General features: G+C 39.8%; 1 protein-coding gene across 5 annotated transcripts in view; it reads left to right on the top strand.

Moving 5' to 3' along the window:
• The window catches only part of SORCS2 (sortilin related VPS10 domain containing receptor 2), a 571,991-nt gene that overhangs the window by 327,765 nt on the left and 224,094 nt on the right, over window positions 1-20,132 (top strand). For all 5 annotated transcript variants that reach the window (XM_074904464.1, XM_074904468.1, XM_074904467.1 and 2 more), the window contains exon 3: window positions 1,183-1,282. In XM_074904464.1, coding sequence (XP_074760565.1) covers window positions 1,183-1,282 — 100 coding nt within the window. The remainder of the gene's footprint in view (window positions 1-1,182; window positions 1,283-20,132) is intronic.

The raw sequence follows: 20,132 nt of genomic DNA, 5'->3' as shown, positions 1-20,132 counted from the left end.
GTGGAAAGCAATGAACATGGCAGAATAGGGCTATAGGGCAGAAATCACTGCACAGGCAGTCCTCATTGTCACACTTGGAGGGATAGAGGATCATCCTGGTTCTCCTGGACATGAGAACTGTTGCATGTTCCCAATTTGAATAATGCAGATATACCGGGCAGCACATCTTCAGCCCGCTTTGTTAAAGGAGATTGTTATTTGAGTGAAAAAAAAAGGGAGTACAGAGTGGAAGTCCTCCCACCAACCATCTGTCCTAGGGAGGGCTTCTTGGTGAAGAAGGACAGGTGCCTTAGATGTGTCTTAGTCACCTTCCAAATGCAAACGGAAAAACTGTAAATAAGGAGAGACCATATGGTGCAATTTGATCCTATATAGAACAAACGAGGCTTCATCCAACATGTTTTAATTTTGGAAGTAACTTGCTTTGAGTTTCACTGACTAATGTTTTCCTGTACTAACATTTGACTTGTGCATTCTTTTTATACTAGACATTGCCAATACAGGTGTGTGGCACAGATGCCATTTTCACTGTGGGTTTTTCAGGAATATGAAACAATTCCTGCAGAGTGCCCACATTTGAAATATTCAGAGATTTGTGTGTATGACATACTGATGTCCAAGTACTGACTTCATTCATTAGTGATCCTCTGAAAAATGAGCTGGAGAAGTGGATGGATACCCTTATGAAGTTCAAAGTCGGGTAGAGGTCCATTGCAAGTCTTCCAGATCTCAGGCCAAATTATTCTCTTATGCAACATCAGGCTGTGAAGTCAGATCTTCTTTTTCTGCATAGCTGAGGAGGTGCTGTTAGTACTTGCTGACGAGCCTTTGCTCTGCTTAGCTCTTTTTTCCCACGTCGTGGGTGGTGATGGAAAGGTATACGTGTTGGGCTTCAGTCACTGCACGGTGCAGTGTCAGGATGAAAACCAACACCGCACAGAAGTGCAAAATACAGACAGAACTAGCCATGTTTTCTCAAACCTAGAAAAATATTCTTAACAGTGGCAGGTTTCTTTCGGTAGCTAATGAGCACTGAAAAGAACAAAAGGATAGCAGAGAAACATTGAAAATGGATAGCTAGTGCTACAAAGTGGGCTTTTTTTTTTTTTTTTTTTTTTTTTTCAGAGTTTCAATGCTGAAGCCTTTAGAAGAGAGCACTTACAGATGTTTGATTTCTTTCAGGTCCTCAGATTTTGGGACGTTATACACAAAGTTGAATCTACAGCCTGGGATTGCCACTGTTATTGACAATTTCTACATTTGTCCCACCAACAAAAAAAAGGTATGTGGCAAAAAAATGACTTTTTATAGTGCAGCTGAGATTCTGCAACTGTGTGAAGTGTATTTTACAGGTTTTCAAAATATAGGGAAGTGGTTTTCACAAAGTTGCAGGTCACCTTTGGTGCATTTGTGACATAAGGAAGTGGGATATTTATTCATCCTGAATAATATAGAAAGGAAAAAATGCCTTGATAGACTCTGAAAACTTTTGAGGCCATTAACTCCTGGCAATTGATCTTCCATGGAGTTTTCCATATAAATAAAAAATGAATTCCTGTTGCTTTTCACACATTCACACAAATTCTGGGACTAACATTCAGCCTCTTCATCCTTTATGCACAGTTTCAAAGTTCTTTGCACATTTCTTAAACTATAGCATAGGGATTTGGTAGGCTGTCATTGAGAGTGATGTTTATCCTGTGTAAAACCTTAATTAAAAAATAAAAAAACCTCTCCTTCAAACTATTTTTTAAAAAATGTTCCTGTATCATTACTGAACCAAAAAGCTTTTCATGGAGCCTAGGAAGATTCAGTGGACTTTATGAGTGTGAAATTGACCCATTGAGTGTATTTACAATGGATGTTATATTAGAAGCAACAGGAAGAGTGATTATGAGGAAAAAAAAAAACACCAAAAAAAAAAAACCAACCACAATAACAACCCTTCTATGTCTGCAAAATGCCTGGGATTTAAACGTCAAGAATTGTGAAATACATTGTGAATAACGCAAGCACAGTAGGTCTTTCATGAAATAAGAATTTTCTTTTGATAAGGGCCTTTTAACTCCAGTATTATACAGAAGCATTGATTTCATGCAGAGGCCACTGATTGGAGGGACAATGTTAGTTGTGTTTATCTGTCTGTTCTGCTTAATCAAAAATCAGTGGAACTCGGCAAGGCTGCCTGGATGATTAAGTACATATTTTATTTCTCTTGCAATTGTCCCTGGAGTTTTTGTGCCCAAGCCATGCTATGCCTGATCTTGGTAATATATTCCTAATCTACTGAAACGACAGAAATTATTTTTTTTTTCTTGAAGTGGAACTACCACCAAGCACAATGTTTCTGCAGCTTGTGTGTCTCAGAGATAAAATCTACTGGTGATTTCACAACCAAAAGAATAAAACCAAAAATCTTTACCCATCTCAGTTTCTGGAATAAATGCTGAAAGTATGAGATGCATGAGAGCTCTGTGGAGGATTTTTCCCAGCTCATCGAGCTACAATCTAAAAGCCTGCACAAGCACAAGGTAGTCAGTGACAATGTGGTTGTACCAGTTGTCTGGCAAAATAAACACTAGTGAGATCACTGCTGAATATCGAGCCTGAAGGATACACCAGTGTTCACAAAAAAATCTCATGTTAACCCTATCTTAGAAAAATCTATATTCTGCTCAAGACAAGTTGAAATTCTTAGAGACACAAACCCTGCCTTAGTAAATGAATATCATATTGGAATGCATCTGTTGCAGAAAGTCCCTCTGAGACATTAAAACCCACAATTTTTATGCTCAGATTTGCTTCTGTGAAGATGTTCAATAGTATATAAACAACAAAACGAGCAGAACAGAAAGGATTTCAAGGGCCCGTAAATGATGCCAGCAAGAGATACATTTATATGTACAAATGTACGTACTTACAGGCATATATGGTGCAAAAATGGTGAAATAATTGGGGTTAAATGCTGTAGCCAACAGCTTCAGACTGGTCTTGGAGGTGTTGCAGTCAGACATGGCAGGTAAGAGGGAATTCTCCATGTCATAAGAACTCTGTCATTTGTAATGGGAACTTTTCTGGTGATGGACATTTGATTAGGATACTAACTAAGACTACCAGCTTATTTCACAAAGACTGTTTAGAAAGATGGAAGAACATGTCTCCCTGTCTGTCCATTTCAACACAATTACACTGGGACAGAATAGAACTTTTAGAGCTCTGACTCTCTTTTCTAAGCTGAGCAGAAGTCTTGGGGTTTCACTCATTCCTGATGTTACCAGACTTCAGATCATTATGGTGTGAATTTTCTTCAACGCGTTCTCATCTTTTGAAATGTGCTGAAAATGGAAACTGGAGTGCTGACCATGTGTACTAGAACCAAGCATGCACTTTAAATTTAAAGCATAAGTAATCCCGTGCTACCACTTAGCATTTAGGGACTGGGAATATGCATGAAAGAAAAGACAAAAGACATTGATGAGGATTTTTTGAATACTTTGCATATTAACCATTGTTCTGTGCATTCATTTCATTTACCCATTGTAGACCTCATCTGTGGAAGAACTGATACTGCAAATTTAATGCTCATCATTTCCACCTCAATGTCATCAGAGAATTAACTTCACCTGATTTTAGCTCTGTGGAATTTAGGTGTCTAGTCATGCCCTCTCCCTCTATAGTCAAAAGAGAAATGTGGGTACCTCCAGGCATTTCATCTTGATAAAACCATAAAATTACTTACAAGAATAAGGCTGAATGATCTTGTGGAGGTTCCTATAAATTACTTCTGACTATTGTGGGTCTGAACAGAGTCTCACTGCAGCTTCCTACAGACATACAAAGAGATGAGTTGTGGTTTAACCCCAGGCAGCAAATAAGTACCACACAGTCACCAGCTCCCTCCCCCCACAGTGGCGTGGAAGGAAGAGCTCTGGAAGGGTAAAAGTGAGAAATCATGTGGGTTGAGATAAGACCAGTTTAATAATTGAAGTAAAATAAAATAGTAGTAGTAGTTATAATAATTTTTTAAAATTATAATGGAAAGGAAAATAAATAAACCCCAAGAAGGACAAGTGATTCAAATGGAAACAATTGCTCACCACCAACTGACTGATGCCCAGCCAGTCCCTGAACCACAGCTCACCTGCCAAACTCACCCCTAGTTTTATTGCTGAGCATGACATCATATGGTATGGAGGGGAGACCTCATCGCCCTCTACAGCTCCCTGAAAGGAGGTTGCAGAGAGCTGGGGATGAGTCTCTTTAACCAACTAATAAGCGATAGAACAAGAGCTAATGGCCTCAAGTTGCACCAGGGAAGGTTTAGACTGGATATTAGGAAGCATTTCTTTCCAGAAGGGGTTGTTGGGCGTTGGAATGGGCTGACCAGGGAGGTGGTGGAGTCCCCATCCCTGGAGGGGTTTGAGAATAGAGTTGACATAGCGCTGAGGGAACTGGTGTAGTTGGGAACTGTCAACGTTGGGTTAACGGTTGGACTGGATGATCTTCAAGGTCCTTTCCAACCTAGTTGATTCTGTGATACTGTGAATATCCCTTTGGTCAGTTGGGGTCACCTGTCTTGGCTGTGTCTCCTCCCAACTTCTTGTTCACCCCCAGGCTACTTGCTGGTGGGGTGGGGTGAGGAGCAGAAAAGGCCTTGACACTGTGTCAGCACTGCTCAGCAGTGACTGAATCATCCCTGTGTTATCAACACTGTTTCCAGCACAAATCCAAACCATAGCTCCATTCTAGCTACTATGAAGAAAATTAACTATACCCCAGCCAAAACCAGCACAAGATGGAAGATTTTGTTTTGTTTTGCAATGCAATTAGATGAAATATTTGCTGGAAAGCTTCAGTCTAGTTCTTGGACTGACATTATTTCTTCAGTTTATCTCTGCCAGTATACCAGCTCCTGGAGTGACTTAAGAGCTTCAGTCAGTATGCCTCCACTCTGTGAGCTGCAGTTATACCATACAGACCAATGGACTTATAAATGAGCTTTATACAGCAAATGTGAAACTGTACTGGATATTTTCACTCCTTGTGAATTACTTTAGTTTGCATTTTCTTAAGATGCATTGAAAAAAAAAAAAAAGTAGTGCTATTTCTTCTCTATCCCATTGTTTAAGAAGTTAAAATTCAATAGAATTATAATGTTGTTCATGAAGAAGTGCATTAGCAGATGCAGACAGTACACCAGCATCCTTTTCAGATAGTGCTACATGGAAAAGAAATCGTATTAAAAAAAAAAAAGAACAAAATTACAACATAAAATATAGGAATTCTGGGGACTTTGAAGTAGCTGGTGGAAGAATGGAAATTGTTTATAAAACCCACTAAATCCATGCAACGAAGTGACACATTCCCTTTCTCTCTTACCCTTCTATGAAAAAGTTGTGGTAAGTACTGTTCATAGGTCTAAGAGATGAATTGGGAAGGAGTTGTATCAAGGTCGTGTCTACACAGTCTTCTTGATGATGGAGGTAAACTCCCTCAGTCTGGGTCTTTTTCTGGCTGAACACAGCAGAATTCTGATGTGGAAACTGTGTTGCTGCGGTTACCACAGGATTCAAGCTGCAAAACCCAGTTTTAACAAGAAATGATGACAAACATCTGAGGGTAGAGCTTTAGAGGGTTTTGTGTATCGCTCTGAATGAATCATTCTGATGAAATCGTGAGATGGAGACGTGAACCGTGGCTGTATCGTTAGTGATTCAGGGCTGAATTGCAGTCAGCCAGCAGCACAGTAGAAGACATTTGCACCTACCTGCAAAAGACCATGTAAGCTCACCCTAAAGGCTATGAAACAATAAATGAGATAATGCTGTCATTAAGAGTCCATGCTGTTATTAAGAGTTCATGCTTCCTAAGAATGCATTAATACTTGGTTTGCATTCTGGCTGTTTTTAGTCTAGTACGAACCTGCAACCAAAGACACTGAAACTGTTATTCTGATTTGGTTTTGGAAAGAAGAGTAATGAAGGTGAGTTCTCCTGTGTGAGCTCTGTGATGCTAACTTCTCCATTTGAAGCACATTGTCATTGATCTGTGACATAAAATAGCCTTATTCTATGCAGGCCTTGAACTGCTGTGCATTGATAAGGGATGCTCCTGCACTTTAAACCAGAATTTACTAATTATCCCCTTTTCAGTAATTGCACTATACCAATAGTGTCAAATAGTTCAGGCATCCCATAATGTCCCATGTGAGAAAAAATTATTTGTATCCTTTGTTTTCCAAAACAGCAATATAATTGTGATTTGAAAGTGATGCCCATGATTCATGGAGTATGAGATATGCTTTCCATAGTGTCAATCTGAAGTCAGCTGAACAAAGTAAATTATTTCTACAGAAGATAGCAGACATCAGGTTCTCTAAGCTAAATTATCAACAAAATGTTTAACATTTTTATAGACCATATATGCCATTGGATGTAGAATTTACATATTTGCTTTAATTCTGTTTGTATAATGTTGCTGGAGAGGAGTTGAATGAACACACTGATTTTTTCCCACATTCGGTGCATATTTTAATTTTCATTGGTGCTCAAGCAACTGATGCATCCATCCTTCTGTTTATATGCTTCTGGGAAAGAGGCAGCTAAGCAATGTATACTCAGGCTTTTCATATTAAGAGAAAATAAATGTTGATTGTGCATACACTTATTAGTCAAATGGGTTGACCACTTATATTTCCCAGCTGTCACAATAACCAATAGCTGCATGTTTTTCCAAACTAAAAGGCGAGATGACAAATGTGTACTTTTGCTTGACAAACCATACAGAACACTTAAGATAGTAATAAGGATATAGGCTATCCTGTACAACTCTTTAACTCCTGATACTTTAAAATAGTATAGTTTATACATGATTGCAAAAGGATATTTGCTGCAGCTGTAAAAGCACTTCCCGAGATGCAACTGGCTTGAGCAATGTTTGTAAGCACTTACAGGTAAATGCAGTCCTACTGCAATTTTGACATTTGTCTTTCAGAGCAAAACAATTGTTAGTGGAAGTTGTCAAAATGCAGTATGACTATATTTACTTGTAAGGAATAATTCTATTCAGGTATCAGTTTCCTTAGAGACCATACCCGAACGTCTGCAAACATAGAGAGCAGAATTACCTTACACTTTTATTAGTAGAAGTTGTCAGCTATGGAATATTCCTTTCAATAACCTGAGTAGTTACTTCAGGAAGGTTTCACTGTGAAGCTGCAGAATATGAGTCTGTATGTTGTGATGCATCATCTCTCTACCACGATGCGTTCTTTCCTTATAAGCAGTGACACCATTCAGTTTTATTCTAGTGATGCACCACCAAAGCACTGATGTAACCTGACTGCATCATTTTGCTTAAGACTTCTGTCCAGGACTGTTCATCTCATCTTCAGATTTTCCAAATGCTTCCAGAAGTATGCCCAGTAATTGAATTTTTTTTCCACCCACAGTTTGCTAGTAAGTGGATTGCTGTGGGAGTCAGTCCTATGCAGAAATCCCAGATTTTATTCAGACACAGCTGATGAGCAGTTTCCTAGTTGACAGCCAGGAAGCTATTAAATGCAAGTGGAACTCAACAGGTTAAAACAGTCAGAGTTTTCACTGAGCTGTTAGCTAGGAGTCACCAGAGGTTCATGTAGCACCAGTGAAACCAAGCCATAGAGGGGGAAGGTGTGATGGATGCTATTTGATGGGCTGTGAGTATGTCTGTGTGGAAAAAGTATGATAAAGCTTTGACAAACAGAGTGTGGAACAGTTGAAAATTGAAACCATATATGGAACAATCACTAGGAATCTGCCTATTACAAAAGTATTTGAGCTATTTACTGGCTAAATGGAGGCTAGGAGCTACAGTTTTCCCTGTCTGATTGATTCCTGCTCTGTTTGAGAAATCAGGGCTTTTTCACACTTTGAATTGTAAACAGGGCTGTATCAAAAATGTGTAGGTCTTATGTGATTTTCATATTCCAGCTCCTTGTAACTCCTCCAATAAGTCAAATGCATAGCAGTGTTACTGTTTTAAGTATGGCCTCTCTCTCAAATGGTCGACTATGAATGCATTTTTCTATACAGTGTGATGGATAAAGATTTGGTTTGGTTTCCATAAAAATTTTACAGACACTTTCTGTGCATTTCTTCATGCTGGTCTTCTACATATGGAGTTGGAAAGAGTCCCCAGCTCTTGTTGATTAGAGACATTGTTGTCTGAATACTTTTTTTGCATGTACATCTACCAAAACAATGAACCATGCAGACTGAAGCTGCCTCTCAACCTTTTTGTTTTAGTTCTGCTACCTTTGACCTATAAATGTTTTATGGTTCAGCACCTGTAGTAGACTGTCAAAGGCTGCACCTCGTTTAAAAAAAAACAACAAAAAAACAAACAAAAACATCACACAAAAACCCCAAAACGAACAAACCTGTCTAACTGTACGAGTGAACAGTAGACTGCCCTGTCTAGTGTGTAGATTTGCCATATGTAGATTACTCATCAAGGCAAAGGGTGTGTGGGCTAAATGGGTGCACACTTGAACAGACATTCTGTGTTATTATTCTATCCTATAAGTTATTTGATGCTTAATGTAGAGATTTCAATTGAAGTTTTTGAAACTGACCTTTCACTGTGATTGCGTAGCCTAATGTGCAACTTTCCCATTCTTTTGTGCTCAGGCATACAATTATTCTGAGGAAAAATAGTCCTGTCTTTACTGCATGCTTATTATAGATTCTTTTGTTCTGTTTTTATGAATTTCCTGTCTAAAACTCATTAATCATAAAAGCAGACCAACAACTACCAAAAAGCTGTAATGTTAAATTAAGTTTACTGTAGTGAAGCCAGAAATAAAAAGACTAGTTGGTGGGAGTACAACATAAAACAGATTTATGTGATAATGGAAAAGACCTGTGAGCAAGTGTTAAGAGACCATTGTGCATATGATTCTGCACTTGAGGGACATCCATTTCCCTGCTGGTAATTCTGGGAAGAGAAGGAATCCAAGCGTCATATTTTCAGCAAGGTTTTATTTCCTATTATGATGAGCAGGGGTGATTGCTTGGAGAAATAGGAATAGTCAATCAAGAGCATATAGTAGAAAGCAGGTCTGAAGCTACCCTCAGCACCTGCTGCTGAGCGGGGGGCTGGTTCAAGAGGAGCTCTAAATAGGAAAGCATAATGTTCCACATCAGAGGGGTTTTAAGATCTGGATATGTCTGAAAATAAAGTCAATTTTGCAAAATTTAGACAAGGCTGTCATTTCAAAACTCTTTATTTTAAAATGTAGATTCTTATACTTAGGCCCAAATCTAAATCTGAGCCATATGCCAAAGAAAAATCGGGTGGGGTAGGGGGTGGTAGATTTGCTGTGCTGGACACTAAGCAAGTCATGTGTTTCCCTTGTCCAGCCTGCCCATGGGCTCATTGACCTGAAAGTACTTCTTAATTCCTCCCCCCACTTGACATAACAACTAGGGGGAAAACAAAAATTAACAAAAAATATTTTCTATAGGTCTCTAGACCTGAATGAGACCTAGGCTTTTCTCTAGCATGGCAGAGACTTTCTCGTGTCCTAGCTAGAGCTGTAATTGTCTTCTAATCAACAGCTATGAGGATCATGCACATATTTTTTTAAGTCTATGCATTCCCATGGGAATACCATCCTGAAAGATTTACTGATGCAATATGGAGCTTGCAGAATTCAATATAACAAGAATGCAGATTATAATATATGGGATAGTGTCAGAAGGAGAAGGTATCCATATGAAGAGTGAATAGAGAGTTACTTATTCCAGGTTGCATGAAATCTGTGACAGATAAAACCAGAAAGGAAGAGATGGTTATATTAGCAGTGCTGAATCCTGCAAAAGGAAGGAGAAGAAAAGACAGATAAGCTATTTGTAAAGAGGAAATGGTAAAGAATTAGTAACAAGCATCTTATGGTACTTAATAAGTATTTAATTGCTTGCCCAGTATGCTGGGATGAAATGAGTCCAGGTAAGTCTATAGAACAGAGTCAGGTTTCTGCGCAACTGGAATACACAAGATAAGGTTTTTCTGTGATTAATTTAGATTACTTATAGCTATTGTAATTATACTGTATGTTGAGATTACGTTCACCTAATTATTTACTGAACAACACAACAATCTTAGATGCATGTATCAATGTTCCTGAGTTACAGAAGGGAGGAAATTGGGAACTCCTTCATCTTAACTCAGACTCTAACTGCAGCGGCAGCTAACCAACAGGGAAGTGTTAAGGAGGTTGTATGAAAACTTCTAAACTTCTAAACAGTATCTGAAGAAATATGAGTAATACTGTTGAGAAGGTCTGCAAGGACAATGTACAGTAGGCATATTCCTCAAACAGCCTGAAAATAATGGTGTAGTGTGTTTGAAACATATCCATCATGCTTACTGATGGATCTTCTGCATCTCCTGGAGACCTGTGCATTTCCTCCTCATTTCCCCAATGATGGAATGGCAGCACAAGTCCCAGCTTCCACACTTCATGCTCTGCTAGCATTTTCCAATCTACTGATGTGTCAAATTCTGCTTCTCTTCACTGCAGCTGTTCGACTTCCCTCCACTCATGCTGACCAGACAGACTTCTTTGGCTCTCTCAGGAGCAGAGATGCAGCAGGATTTTTTTCCCCAGGGTTGGCATGGAAGCACAGTGGAAGTGAGCAGGGTTTAAATTGCTGCCAGGGCCAGTTTGCAGGGCTGGCACTGTGCTCACCCAGTTGAGAATCCCCGTGTGGCTGCTGCCCCCCTACACTGCCAGGAGTAAGACTGCTGCTTAAACCAGTCGCAATCTTGCCGTCATGGCACAAATATTTTATACAGGACTCCTAAACTACTGTGAAATTTAAGTATTCCAGTCATTTTGTTTATCCCAGTCTCTTTGTGGCATTTACTAGAAGGGATGAATGCAAGTGTTTTCTTAACTGTTTCTAATTTTGAAATGAGCCCTGCTTCCCAGTAGTCCCAGCACCCTGCAGCAGCAAACTTCTACTTCAAAAGGCAGGACCTGTGTGACAAATAAGTTTTAATCATATTCTTCTCATGCAGCCTGTACCTATTTGCATACAGTCAGAAAAAATTCATGCAAACATAAAACAAGATATTTTTTTGTTTGTTTGTTTGTATTTTACACTATGTTTTCTGTCAGGCAGAGGAAGATTCCTGGTCCTGGAAACTGAAATCTCTCATGTTTAACGAAGCCACCTCTGAAGCCTTCTTGATGGTAGCCTCTTTCAGGCTCATACTAGAGACATATTTTTTCTGTCTGTGGGAGTAACACACTGGGTTGCTGTCGTCCCTTCATAGCAGAAGATTCCTTTATGGTGGATTCTCATAATTCCTGATTTGGCTTTGAGGAGGGATCTTCTGCAAGCTTGTTTTGTTTTATGCCTAACCAGTATTTTTCTCTTCCCACTTTTTTTTCATAATGATTTTTTTGCAGCCTTTTATCACCTATTTTTGTCCTTCTGTCTCTCAATCTCTTTCTAAGACTTTCTTGTTTTCCTGCTTTTCTTTCTTCCATTTCTGATCATTACTCCTTTCTACATCTCACAAGTAGATTCTGGACCGAACTAAACCTTTTTCTTTCATAGTTACAATTACTAAGGAAAAATATCCAGAAGAATGGAGCTAATGGTCTATGTTTCTATTAAAAAAATCACAGTTTTCTTGGGATCATAATAAAACTGCTGACACATCCCTAACTATAATTCATAAAATGAATCTCTTCAACAGCAGTAGCAGGATGATTCGATCAGGGAGCTGTTATCCAGGAGACCTGATTTCAGTTTCTATGACCTTGAGCAAGCCTGAGCCTCCCTGAAGCTTGACTTCCCATTGCCTCGCACCTTGTAATATCATTTGCCTTGTGCAAAAACAGTGACATGACATGATTTGACAGTCTATCTTGAGGTCAAATTATGCGGTTTTGCAAAAAGTACAGAATTAGTCTGGTTTAGTTTCCCTATTTATAAACTTAAGACAACGATACTGAAGTCTGCAGAGCACCTGTGATCCCTAAGTAAATGCTAAGTTTTTTTATGATCCTATTTCAAGAGGAATGCATATTTATAAGGTATTTTTAGTATCACATCCCTGCAGTACTGAACAGCATCTTAAGATTTGCAGCATGCTGGAAATAACAGTTATAAGTATGTTCCTATGTTTTTCCAGGCTGTTGAGTGTTTATCAGGCATGGCTGGTTCAGGACATAGTTAATACTTTGAGAATATGGTGACTTATTTTCTCACATAAATGAGGAAATAAAGCTGTTTGCCCCAAATGGAGCAGGATTAATTTCTGCTGAAATTGCTGGATCTACAATTTGCAGGTTTACAATCTTATTCTCAATCCTCTAAACAATATTGTCAGTGTGGATATTGAAATGGCATTCAGATTTGACTTCAGAATGCTCTTGTTCTTTTCTAGAAGACACTAAGTCAACACAAGGAGATCTGGTGGAAAGGTCTGGCGAGGGAAGTGGCTCAGGTAGCACTGAGGGACTGTAGAGTGTTTGTCTTGTAAAGCTTGGTGCCAAAAATGGACGACTGCTAGTTGCATAAGAAGCTGTGCTTTCAGTGTAACTATGACTACAGGAACCAGCCTGGGATCCTTGGGAATAAGCATACATCTCATGTCAATTTAAGATATTAAATGCACTGGAGTTGTTCTTCTTTAATGCTAATATATGTCATGTTTGTTTCAATCAGCCATACTTGTGAACTAAGCTTTTTATACATTGCATCACTTTACAGGATTTTTCTGTGTTTAAATGCTTTTACAGTTTGTTTGTGATGCAGTGCAGGCAGGTATACACTGGGGGGGGGGGGGGGGGGGTAGTGACTAAAGGTTCCAGACTGTCCTTGAGAATAAGTGTCTCTCACTTTGTTCTTTCTGTGGGTTCCAGTGAAGGCAATGGTTCTCTTACTTGCTGCAGTGCTACAGCTGGCGGTTGGAGAAATGCTTTTCTGCTCTGCAAGGTGCTAAAACACAGGAGCAGGAGATCTGGGCCTCAGGTTTTTACACTTCTGCTACAAAGAGCTGAGGGATACAGTATTTCTGCTGGACTTCGGGATTGCGGGAGCCTAAGGTTCCTCTGAAACTCTCCTGTGCTATATATTATTGCAAGTTCCAGCCATAACTTTTCACTTGACTTAAGCAGACAAAGTCTATAAAACTGTCCTTTCCGGAATAAAATGCTGTTCAGGAGGTAGTAATGTTCCATTCTAATATTGCTTGGTATATTGTAAGACCATATTAAAACCACTTGTGACTTGTACTCTGCCATAAGTTCTCAAAATTTTATATGTGTGTAAGATGATTTGGTGTCTCCTGTTAATAGCTTTGGGAATTCTGAAGACGTTATATGATTTCCCTTTTACAGATGTGGAAACAGAAAGATGTAAATGACTTGCCTGGGAAAGAAATGAGAGAAATTTAATAATATGCCACATGTCTAAGCCAGCCTCTAAGCCTGAAGCACAAAACTACCCTACTACTAACAGTTTATTTAAATCCATTTTTACCAATTCAAGGGAGAGTATGGGTTTGTGGAAGATCTATCAATATCATAAATACTATTAGTAGTCAAATATATTTAAGATTCTTTTTGGAAAAAAATCAGAAAGGTTAATACTTCCAGAATGAAGGATTGAAATTTGGGAAGTATTTTCAATGGTAAGATCATAATTAGCTTTCAGCAAGGACAAAGTAGATTTTTACACTTTTTAGTGTTATCATTATGGAAGATTAAATTGGTGTATACACAGAATTTGATAAAATGTTCAGCAATATCTCTTCTAAGACTGAAGATGTGACTTCTGAGCCAAATTTCTTGATAACTTTATAGAAAGCTAATCTGATAAGAAAAGAAATTTTAAAGCTTTTCTAAAGTGTTAGAGGCAATTTGAACTACAACTTCAAAAATTTATACTTGAAAACAAAGAAGGGAGCTGAATTTACATCTAGGACCTTAATTTTAGACAGTCTGTTGGAAAATATTGGCCCTGTATTTCTGCACAATTCATAGAATTCACTTTTTATTAACACTTATCTACTATAAACCAGTTACCATGTAAAACATGGCTGGGTTAGGACAAGGTCAGAAAAATATATGTTGATGGCTGCACAGTAAGATGTTATTGTGCTTTTTCTCTGAAGGGTTTGAGTTTCCAGCTTATTTTGATTTCTTAAAGAACCACAGAAGTCAGGAGGAAACCTCCAATTTAGACTCACCTAGCTCTGTTATAGTACAGTATATGGTAATCAGGGGTAGCCCAGCTTGATGACCTTTCATCTAGGGCTGTTGTTTAACAGTGTACATTGCTGTAATCTGGGCTTTCATGTGTTTTGAGTATTGATTTTCCAGATAGGGAGAAGTGCAGTAATAACCTGTGGAAGTCTTGGCATCACTGTGACCTGGTTTGTTTTTATTCCATTTGGCTCTAGGCAGAGCGGTCAATTCCCGGGAGCGGTGGGCTGCTGGAAATGGCACGTCTCTCTACTGGTTTTGTGAAAGCCCTGAAAAAGGGTTTCTCTGGTGTAATTGGCTCTCCCTTCAGCTTTCCTTTCCAGCTTAATTTCCTTCTCTTTTTCTTCTCCCACCCTTTGAGTTGCAGATTGGCATGGAAGGGGCCCTTCCCAGCACCCTCACCCCAGGAGCAGCACCATTCAGCTCAGCCTCTATTGCTGGGCAGCCTTGCACCGGCACTGCTAGAGGCTGCAACATTGGAAGCAGAAGGAGTTGCAAGTCGGATGCAGAATTACTTATCAGATGCAGTTTTGGTCAGAAATCAACTCAAAATGGTGCTCTGCTTTCATAATGTATTGTTTCTTTCCTTTGGGTAAAGAAATGGACTGGCATTGTCTTAGCTGAATCTCTATTCACTTCTTCCCTTTCTAAAGCTTTGGAGTATGAATCCTGTTCACACTGGGGTGCTATAGAATCATAGAATCATTTAGGTTGGAAAAGACTAAGATCATCGAGTCCACCTGTAAACCTAACACTGCCAAGTCCGCCACTGAACCATGTCCCTAAGCACCACATCTACATGTCTTTTAAATACCTTCAGGGATGGTGACTCATGTCCAATGCTTGATAACCCTTCTGGTGAAGAAATTTTTTAAAATATCCAATCTAAACCTCTCCTGGTGCAACTTGAGTCTGTTTCCTCTTGCCCTATTGCTTGTTATTTGAGAGAAGAGACTGATACCCATCTTGCTACAACCTCCTTTCGTGTAATTGTAGAGTACAATAAGGTCTCACCTGAGCTTCCTTTTCTCCAGGCTAAACAACTTCGGTTCCCTCAGCCACTCCTCATGAGACTTGTTTACTAGACCCTTCACCAGCTTCACTGCCCTTCTTTGGACATGCTCCAGCACCTCAGTGTCTTTCTTGTAGTGAAGGGATCAAAACTGAACACAGTATTTGAGTTGTGGCCTCACCAGTGCCAAGTACAGGGGTAAGATCCCTTCCCTGTCCCTGCTGGCCACACTAATTCTGATACAAGCCAGGATGCCATTGGCCTTCTTGTCCACCTGGGCACACTGCTGGCTCATATTCAGCTGGGTATTGACCAACACCCCAAGGTCCTTTTTCATCAGACAGCTTCCCAGCCACTCTTCCCCAGGCCCGTAGTGTTGCATGGGGTCATTGTGACCCGAGTGCAGGATCTGGCACTCATCCTTGTTGTATCTCATACAGTCAGCCTCAGCCCATCAATCCAGCCTGTCCAGATCCCTCTGTAGAGCCTTTCTGCCCTCAAACAGATCAACACTCCACCCAACTTGGTGTCCTCTTCAAACTTACTGAGGGTGCACTCGATCCCCTCGTCCAGATCATTGATAAAGATATTAATGATCTGGATGAGAGGATTAAGTGCACCATGGTGATGGGTGGTTTCCAAATACCAAAGTCAAAAAGTGTGATGATGGTTGCTGTGGTGTTCTTAATCCCCTAATGATCCTCTTTATATGAGACTAGTTCTATGCAAAGAACCCATGATCCAGACTAAATGCTCCCCATACCAAAGGAACAACAGTATGAGGAGAAGTGGTGCATCATGGGGTTGAGCTGGTGACTGTTGTCAGTACTCCATGTTTCTAAAGCTGTGGCACCAGATGCCTTTGTAATCTTGAATACTGGTTCTAAAAAACTCCTTGTAAATGGGGTTCTCTCATGTGACTGAGCTTACTTAGCAACTATTTCGGAACATAGTATGTTGTCAATATCTGTTCATCACATGTAATGGTGGTTATGCAATATTTATAGTCTTAACATAAGGATTACCGTTGGGAATAGTGGAGTCAGAGTCAGCAACCAATTGCCTCAGCTGCTACTTACAGCTCAGTTAGCATACCTTGGTTGGAATAATCTAGCCCTGCATTCGAAGTATATTACACAGTAAACACAGTGCAGTTGATGCCTATCTGAAGAGACCTCACTCATTTCAAAAGTCTCAGGAGACAAAATAAGTTATTTGTGTGGCTGAATTGCTGAACAAAAGAGAAGTCGTTTGTTATCTGAAGTAACAGGACAGCATATGTTTCACTGCAGTGTGTCTGGCAGCCTAGAGCCTTGAAAAATATGTTCCTGTCTTCAGGGGAGCATAGAAATCAACTTTGTGCATCTCAAGAGGTGTTAAAACAACATCTGATGAGTCAAGTTGCAATCAAATGAGCCTTGCTAGGAAAGAGCAAGCAACATAGTCAAGAATTTGGCAACTGCCATTTTACCTTTGCCTTTTTTAATCAGAGAAAATCTATTGTGATTTCTCAAAAGTTTTCTTGAGCTTTACAGTAAAGAAAGATGCCCTGAGCTATTCTCTCTCTCTCACCCAACTGTCTTGAAATTTTAACCTCTGAAGTGAAAAAAATAAAAAGTTAAAATACAGTTTGTATTTTAGCTTCTGTTCTCTTACCTATTAAAAATTACCGAGTTTCTCACCTAAGATTTACTGAGTTAGTCACCAGAGGGGACACCTGCAGAACCTATGTTTATTCTGGAAAAAATAAATTGTGAATTTTTATTTTTATAATTTTGAAGAACACTTTGACTGCCAAACAAATGTCCTGAAGAGTCAGTTCTGCAGATGTATGTAGTCCTAAATTTGTCATGTTTGTGTTTAGATAGGCCATGCCATCTGTCTTCATGATTATAAGAAATCTATTACATGTAACCCTTGGGAAGTTTGGAGTTTGTGTTTTGTGGTAGAAGATGCTAGTGATGCCCAGATTTTTAGCACCCTCACACTAGTAAAAAGAAAAGGTGGTAATCATTAGAGACTTTTTATGCCCAGCAGCTTGCAAACACTGTGGAAAATAGTCAGTCTTTGTACATGATAAAGATGGAAGGTGTGTGAAATTGTTTTCAAATCCATATGTTTCTGGAAGGTCGAGCAACTTCATCACCAGTGCTAGGCAAGGATGAAGGACTTAATTTGCTGCTGAGAAAAACAGCCTTGTCAAAAGAGGTAACAACCAAGTGTGTGGAGGGGTTATGTGTTTTGCTTGGATCTTGTGGCATTCCTCCCCTGTTCAGCATGGCCCTCCTCTCACATGAGACAGTCCTCTGTCATGACATGAGTCACTCCCACGGGCATATGGGTCACCCTCATGTGTTGCAATCCTCCCACCAACGAACTACAACAATGGGGCCTTCTTCCCATGGGGTCCCAGCCTTCTTTGGTCGCAGTCACCTGGCGCAGTGTGGGCCCCCCCACAGGCTGCAAATCACCTCTGCTCCACCGTGGACCTCCGTGGGTGGCAGAGGGGGGTGGCGCTCCTCTCTTACCATGGGATACAGGGGAGTCCTCTTCCAGCGCACATCCACCCCTTCTTCTCCTTTCTTCCACTGACCTCGGTGTTTGCACAGGTGTTCTTGCCACTTCACCTCACACCTCCCACAACTCCTCCCAGGTTCCCCTTCTTAAATATGATATTGCAGAGGTGCAGCTAATTCTCTCGGCCTTGGTGCAAAGGTGGATCTGACTTGGAGCCAGAGGAGCTTCAAGAAGCTTCTCACTGGGGGCCACCACTGCAGCCCCCTCCCCTGCTACAAAAAACCATGCCACTCACTCAAACCAGGTCACAGCTTTATATCAGCAGTTGGTCATATTCTCAGGAGCACTGGTTTGACTGGTTCATGGCAGACAGTGATTAGTAGGTACGACAGCATAGACACATCTTTTAAATATTTTTACTGTTTTATTTTCTGACTTTTCCACGTCTGTGGGCAAGATGGCAGAGCATCACAGACAGTGTGTTGCTCCCAGTGCTGCTTTATGAGCTGAATAGTGTAAAAAATAAAAAGAGGAATGATTTAAATTAGGTAGATTTACTCTTCAGGATGTAAGTGAAGGGACATTTATCAAAATATCATGCAAAACTTCTGCTATGTTTACTTGCGTCACTTCATTAACATGTCATCACCCTTCTTGGAGCCTAAAGCTTTTGTTTGCCTCTAGAACCTGAGTGTTGAAAATAGTTTCTTAATTGTTTTATGCACTATGAGTATCTTTATTACCAGATTATATCCTTATGACACAGAATACAGCTAGAGATGTATGATACACAATATAAATATGATAAGTGTCACTAGATCTCATCCTTGATTAAGAATTTATTTTACTCTCCTCTTAACAAGGATTGACTGGATCACAGGCCATTTCATTTAGGAGGCTGTATGTGAGAGCTTTGTTGATTTTTAATTTTCCTCCATTGATTTTCAGCATCCAGAGAGCACTTGTTCTCTAATGGCTCTCTGTGTTGGTGTTTGCTTGCAAATTGAAGTAAAAGATAAATAGCTTTCAGGGTAATACCTCTCCAAGGGCTTTCACTTGAGGGCTGGTGGCTATTAGCAGAGCCTCAGTGTGCTTAGAAAAGTTCTGTGCTCAAACAAAATCATTCCTGAGCCTCTAAGTGCAGCAAGATTGTTTTAGGCCTTCCATGACAACAGTCTCTAGCTGATTTATAAATCTTTGCAAGGAATAGCATTTTTCTATGAAAGTTAAATGCTATGCACTTTTATTAATAGGGATTCAAATGTTTTTCTTGCACATGTTTTTCAACAGCAAACAATTGATTTTTCAGTAAAAGAAGGGGAGAAGAGCTGCAAGTACTCAATTACTTGTGAACAAGTATTTGTACTGAAATGCAGTAATTTTTTGCTTGTGCTAAGGTTGAAAGTTTTGTCCTGTCTATTGGAAAAGAATATTTTGAAATGTCTCTAAATTTAATTTTCAAAATCTTTACTTGCTTAGGAATATTAAGCTCATCTATAGTGTAGACTTGCTTTATATTTGGATATTTTAAGCCTGCTTGTACACCGTTGCTGTGGTGCATTGTGTAACAGTGTTATGTCTTGTAACCACTGCTAATGAAAGGGTCCTGCTTAGCACCCCTTACCCATTGCCGTCTCAGAACAGGGTTCGCTACTTAGAAAAGACATATCCTTACCCCAGGTTTGAGCTAGAAACTCATGGAAAAAGGGGTGTGAGGCTCTTGGAGATCCAGGGAGGTGATCCTGTGGATTGTGAGCCTCGTCTCCCACGGATGCTGCGCAGCATCTCTTCCCACTGGCTTCTCTGGAAATATTTGCTGTTCATGGCCTCAGAAAGTCATCTTTGTGTGTCAGATAGCCTTATACAGCATGTACACATAGACTTCAGTATGTATTTTCATACGTTCAAATTGTAAAATTTGAGTTATTAAACATATACTACTTATATAGCATCCATGTATGTTGTTTCTTAATTAGTTTTTCAGCTTTCACATGTCCTGTAAAATCAGTAAGAATTTGGCTTAAGGAACCTGTGACACATTTTTGTTACTCTCTCTTCTCGTGTCACTTACATTGAGTTTAATTCAAGCAGCTTCAGCAAAGGTCTGGAATAAGATAGTCATGCACGTCTGGATCAGGACTGAAACAGCTCAACAAACTACTGCATTAGCATATAGGTCTGAGAAATTAAAGATTCAGTCTGAAATGAAGAGGAGCTACAAATCCTTGCGTCCTTTCTCTGTTCTGCTGCTGTGTCATTTTGTATCTCTCAGATGGGTATTAAGAATAGCCTTCTTAATGGTCCCTTCGTCCCGCAGCCTCCAGCATCAGTTGGAGT

This window comes from Athene noctua, chromosome 4 (assembly GCF_965140245.1).
Source record: "Athene noctua chromosome 4, bAthNoc1.hap1.1, whole genome shotgun sequence".
Lineage (NCBI taxonomy): Eukaryota > Metazoa > Chordata > Aves > Strigiformes > Strigidae > Athene > Athene noctua.
The sequence above is the reverse complement of the archived record's forward strand: the minus strand, read 5'-3'. Positions and strand labels throughout refer to the sequence as shown.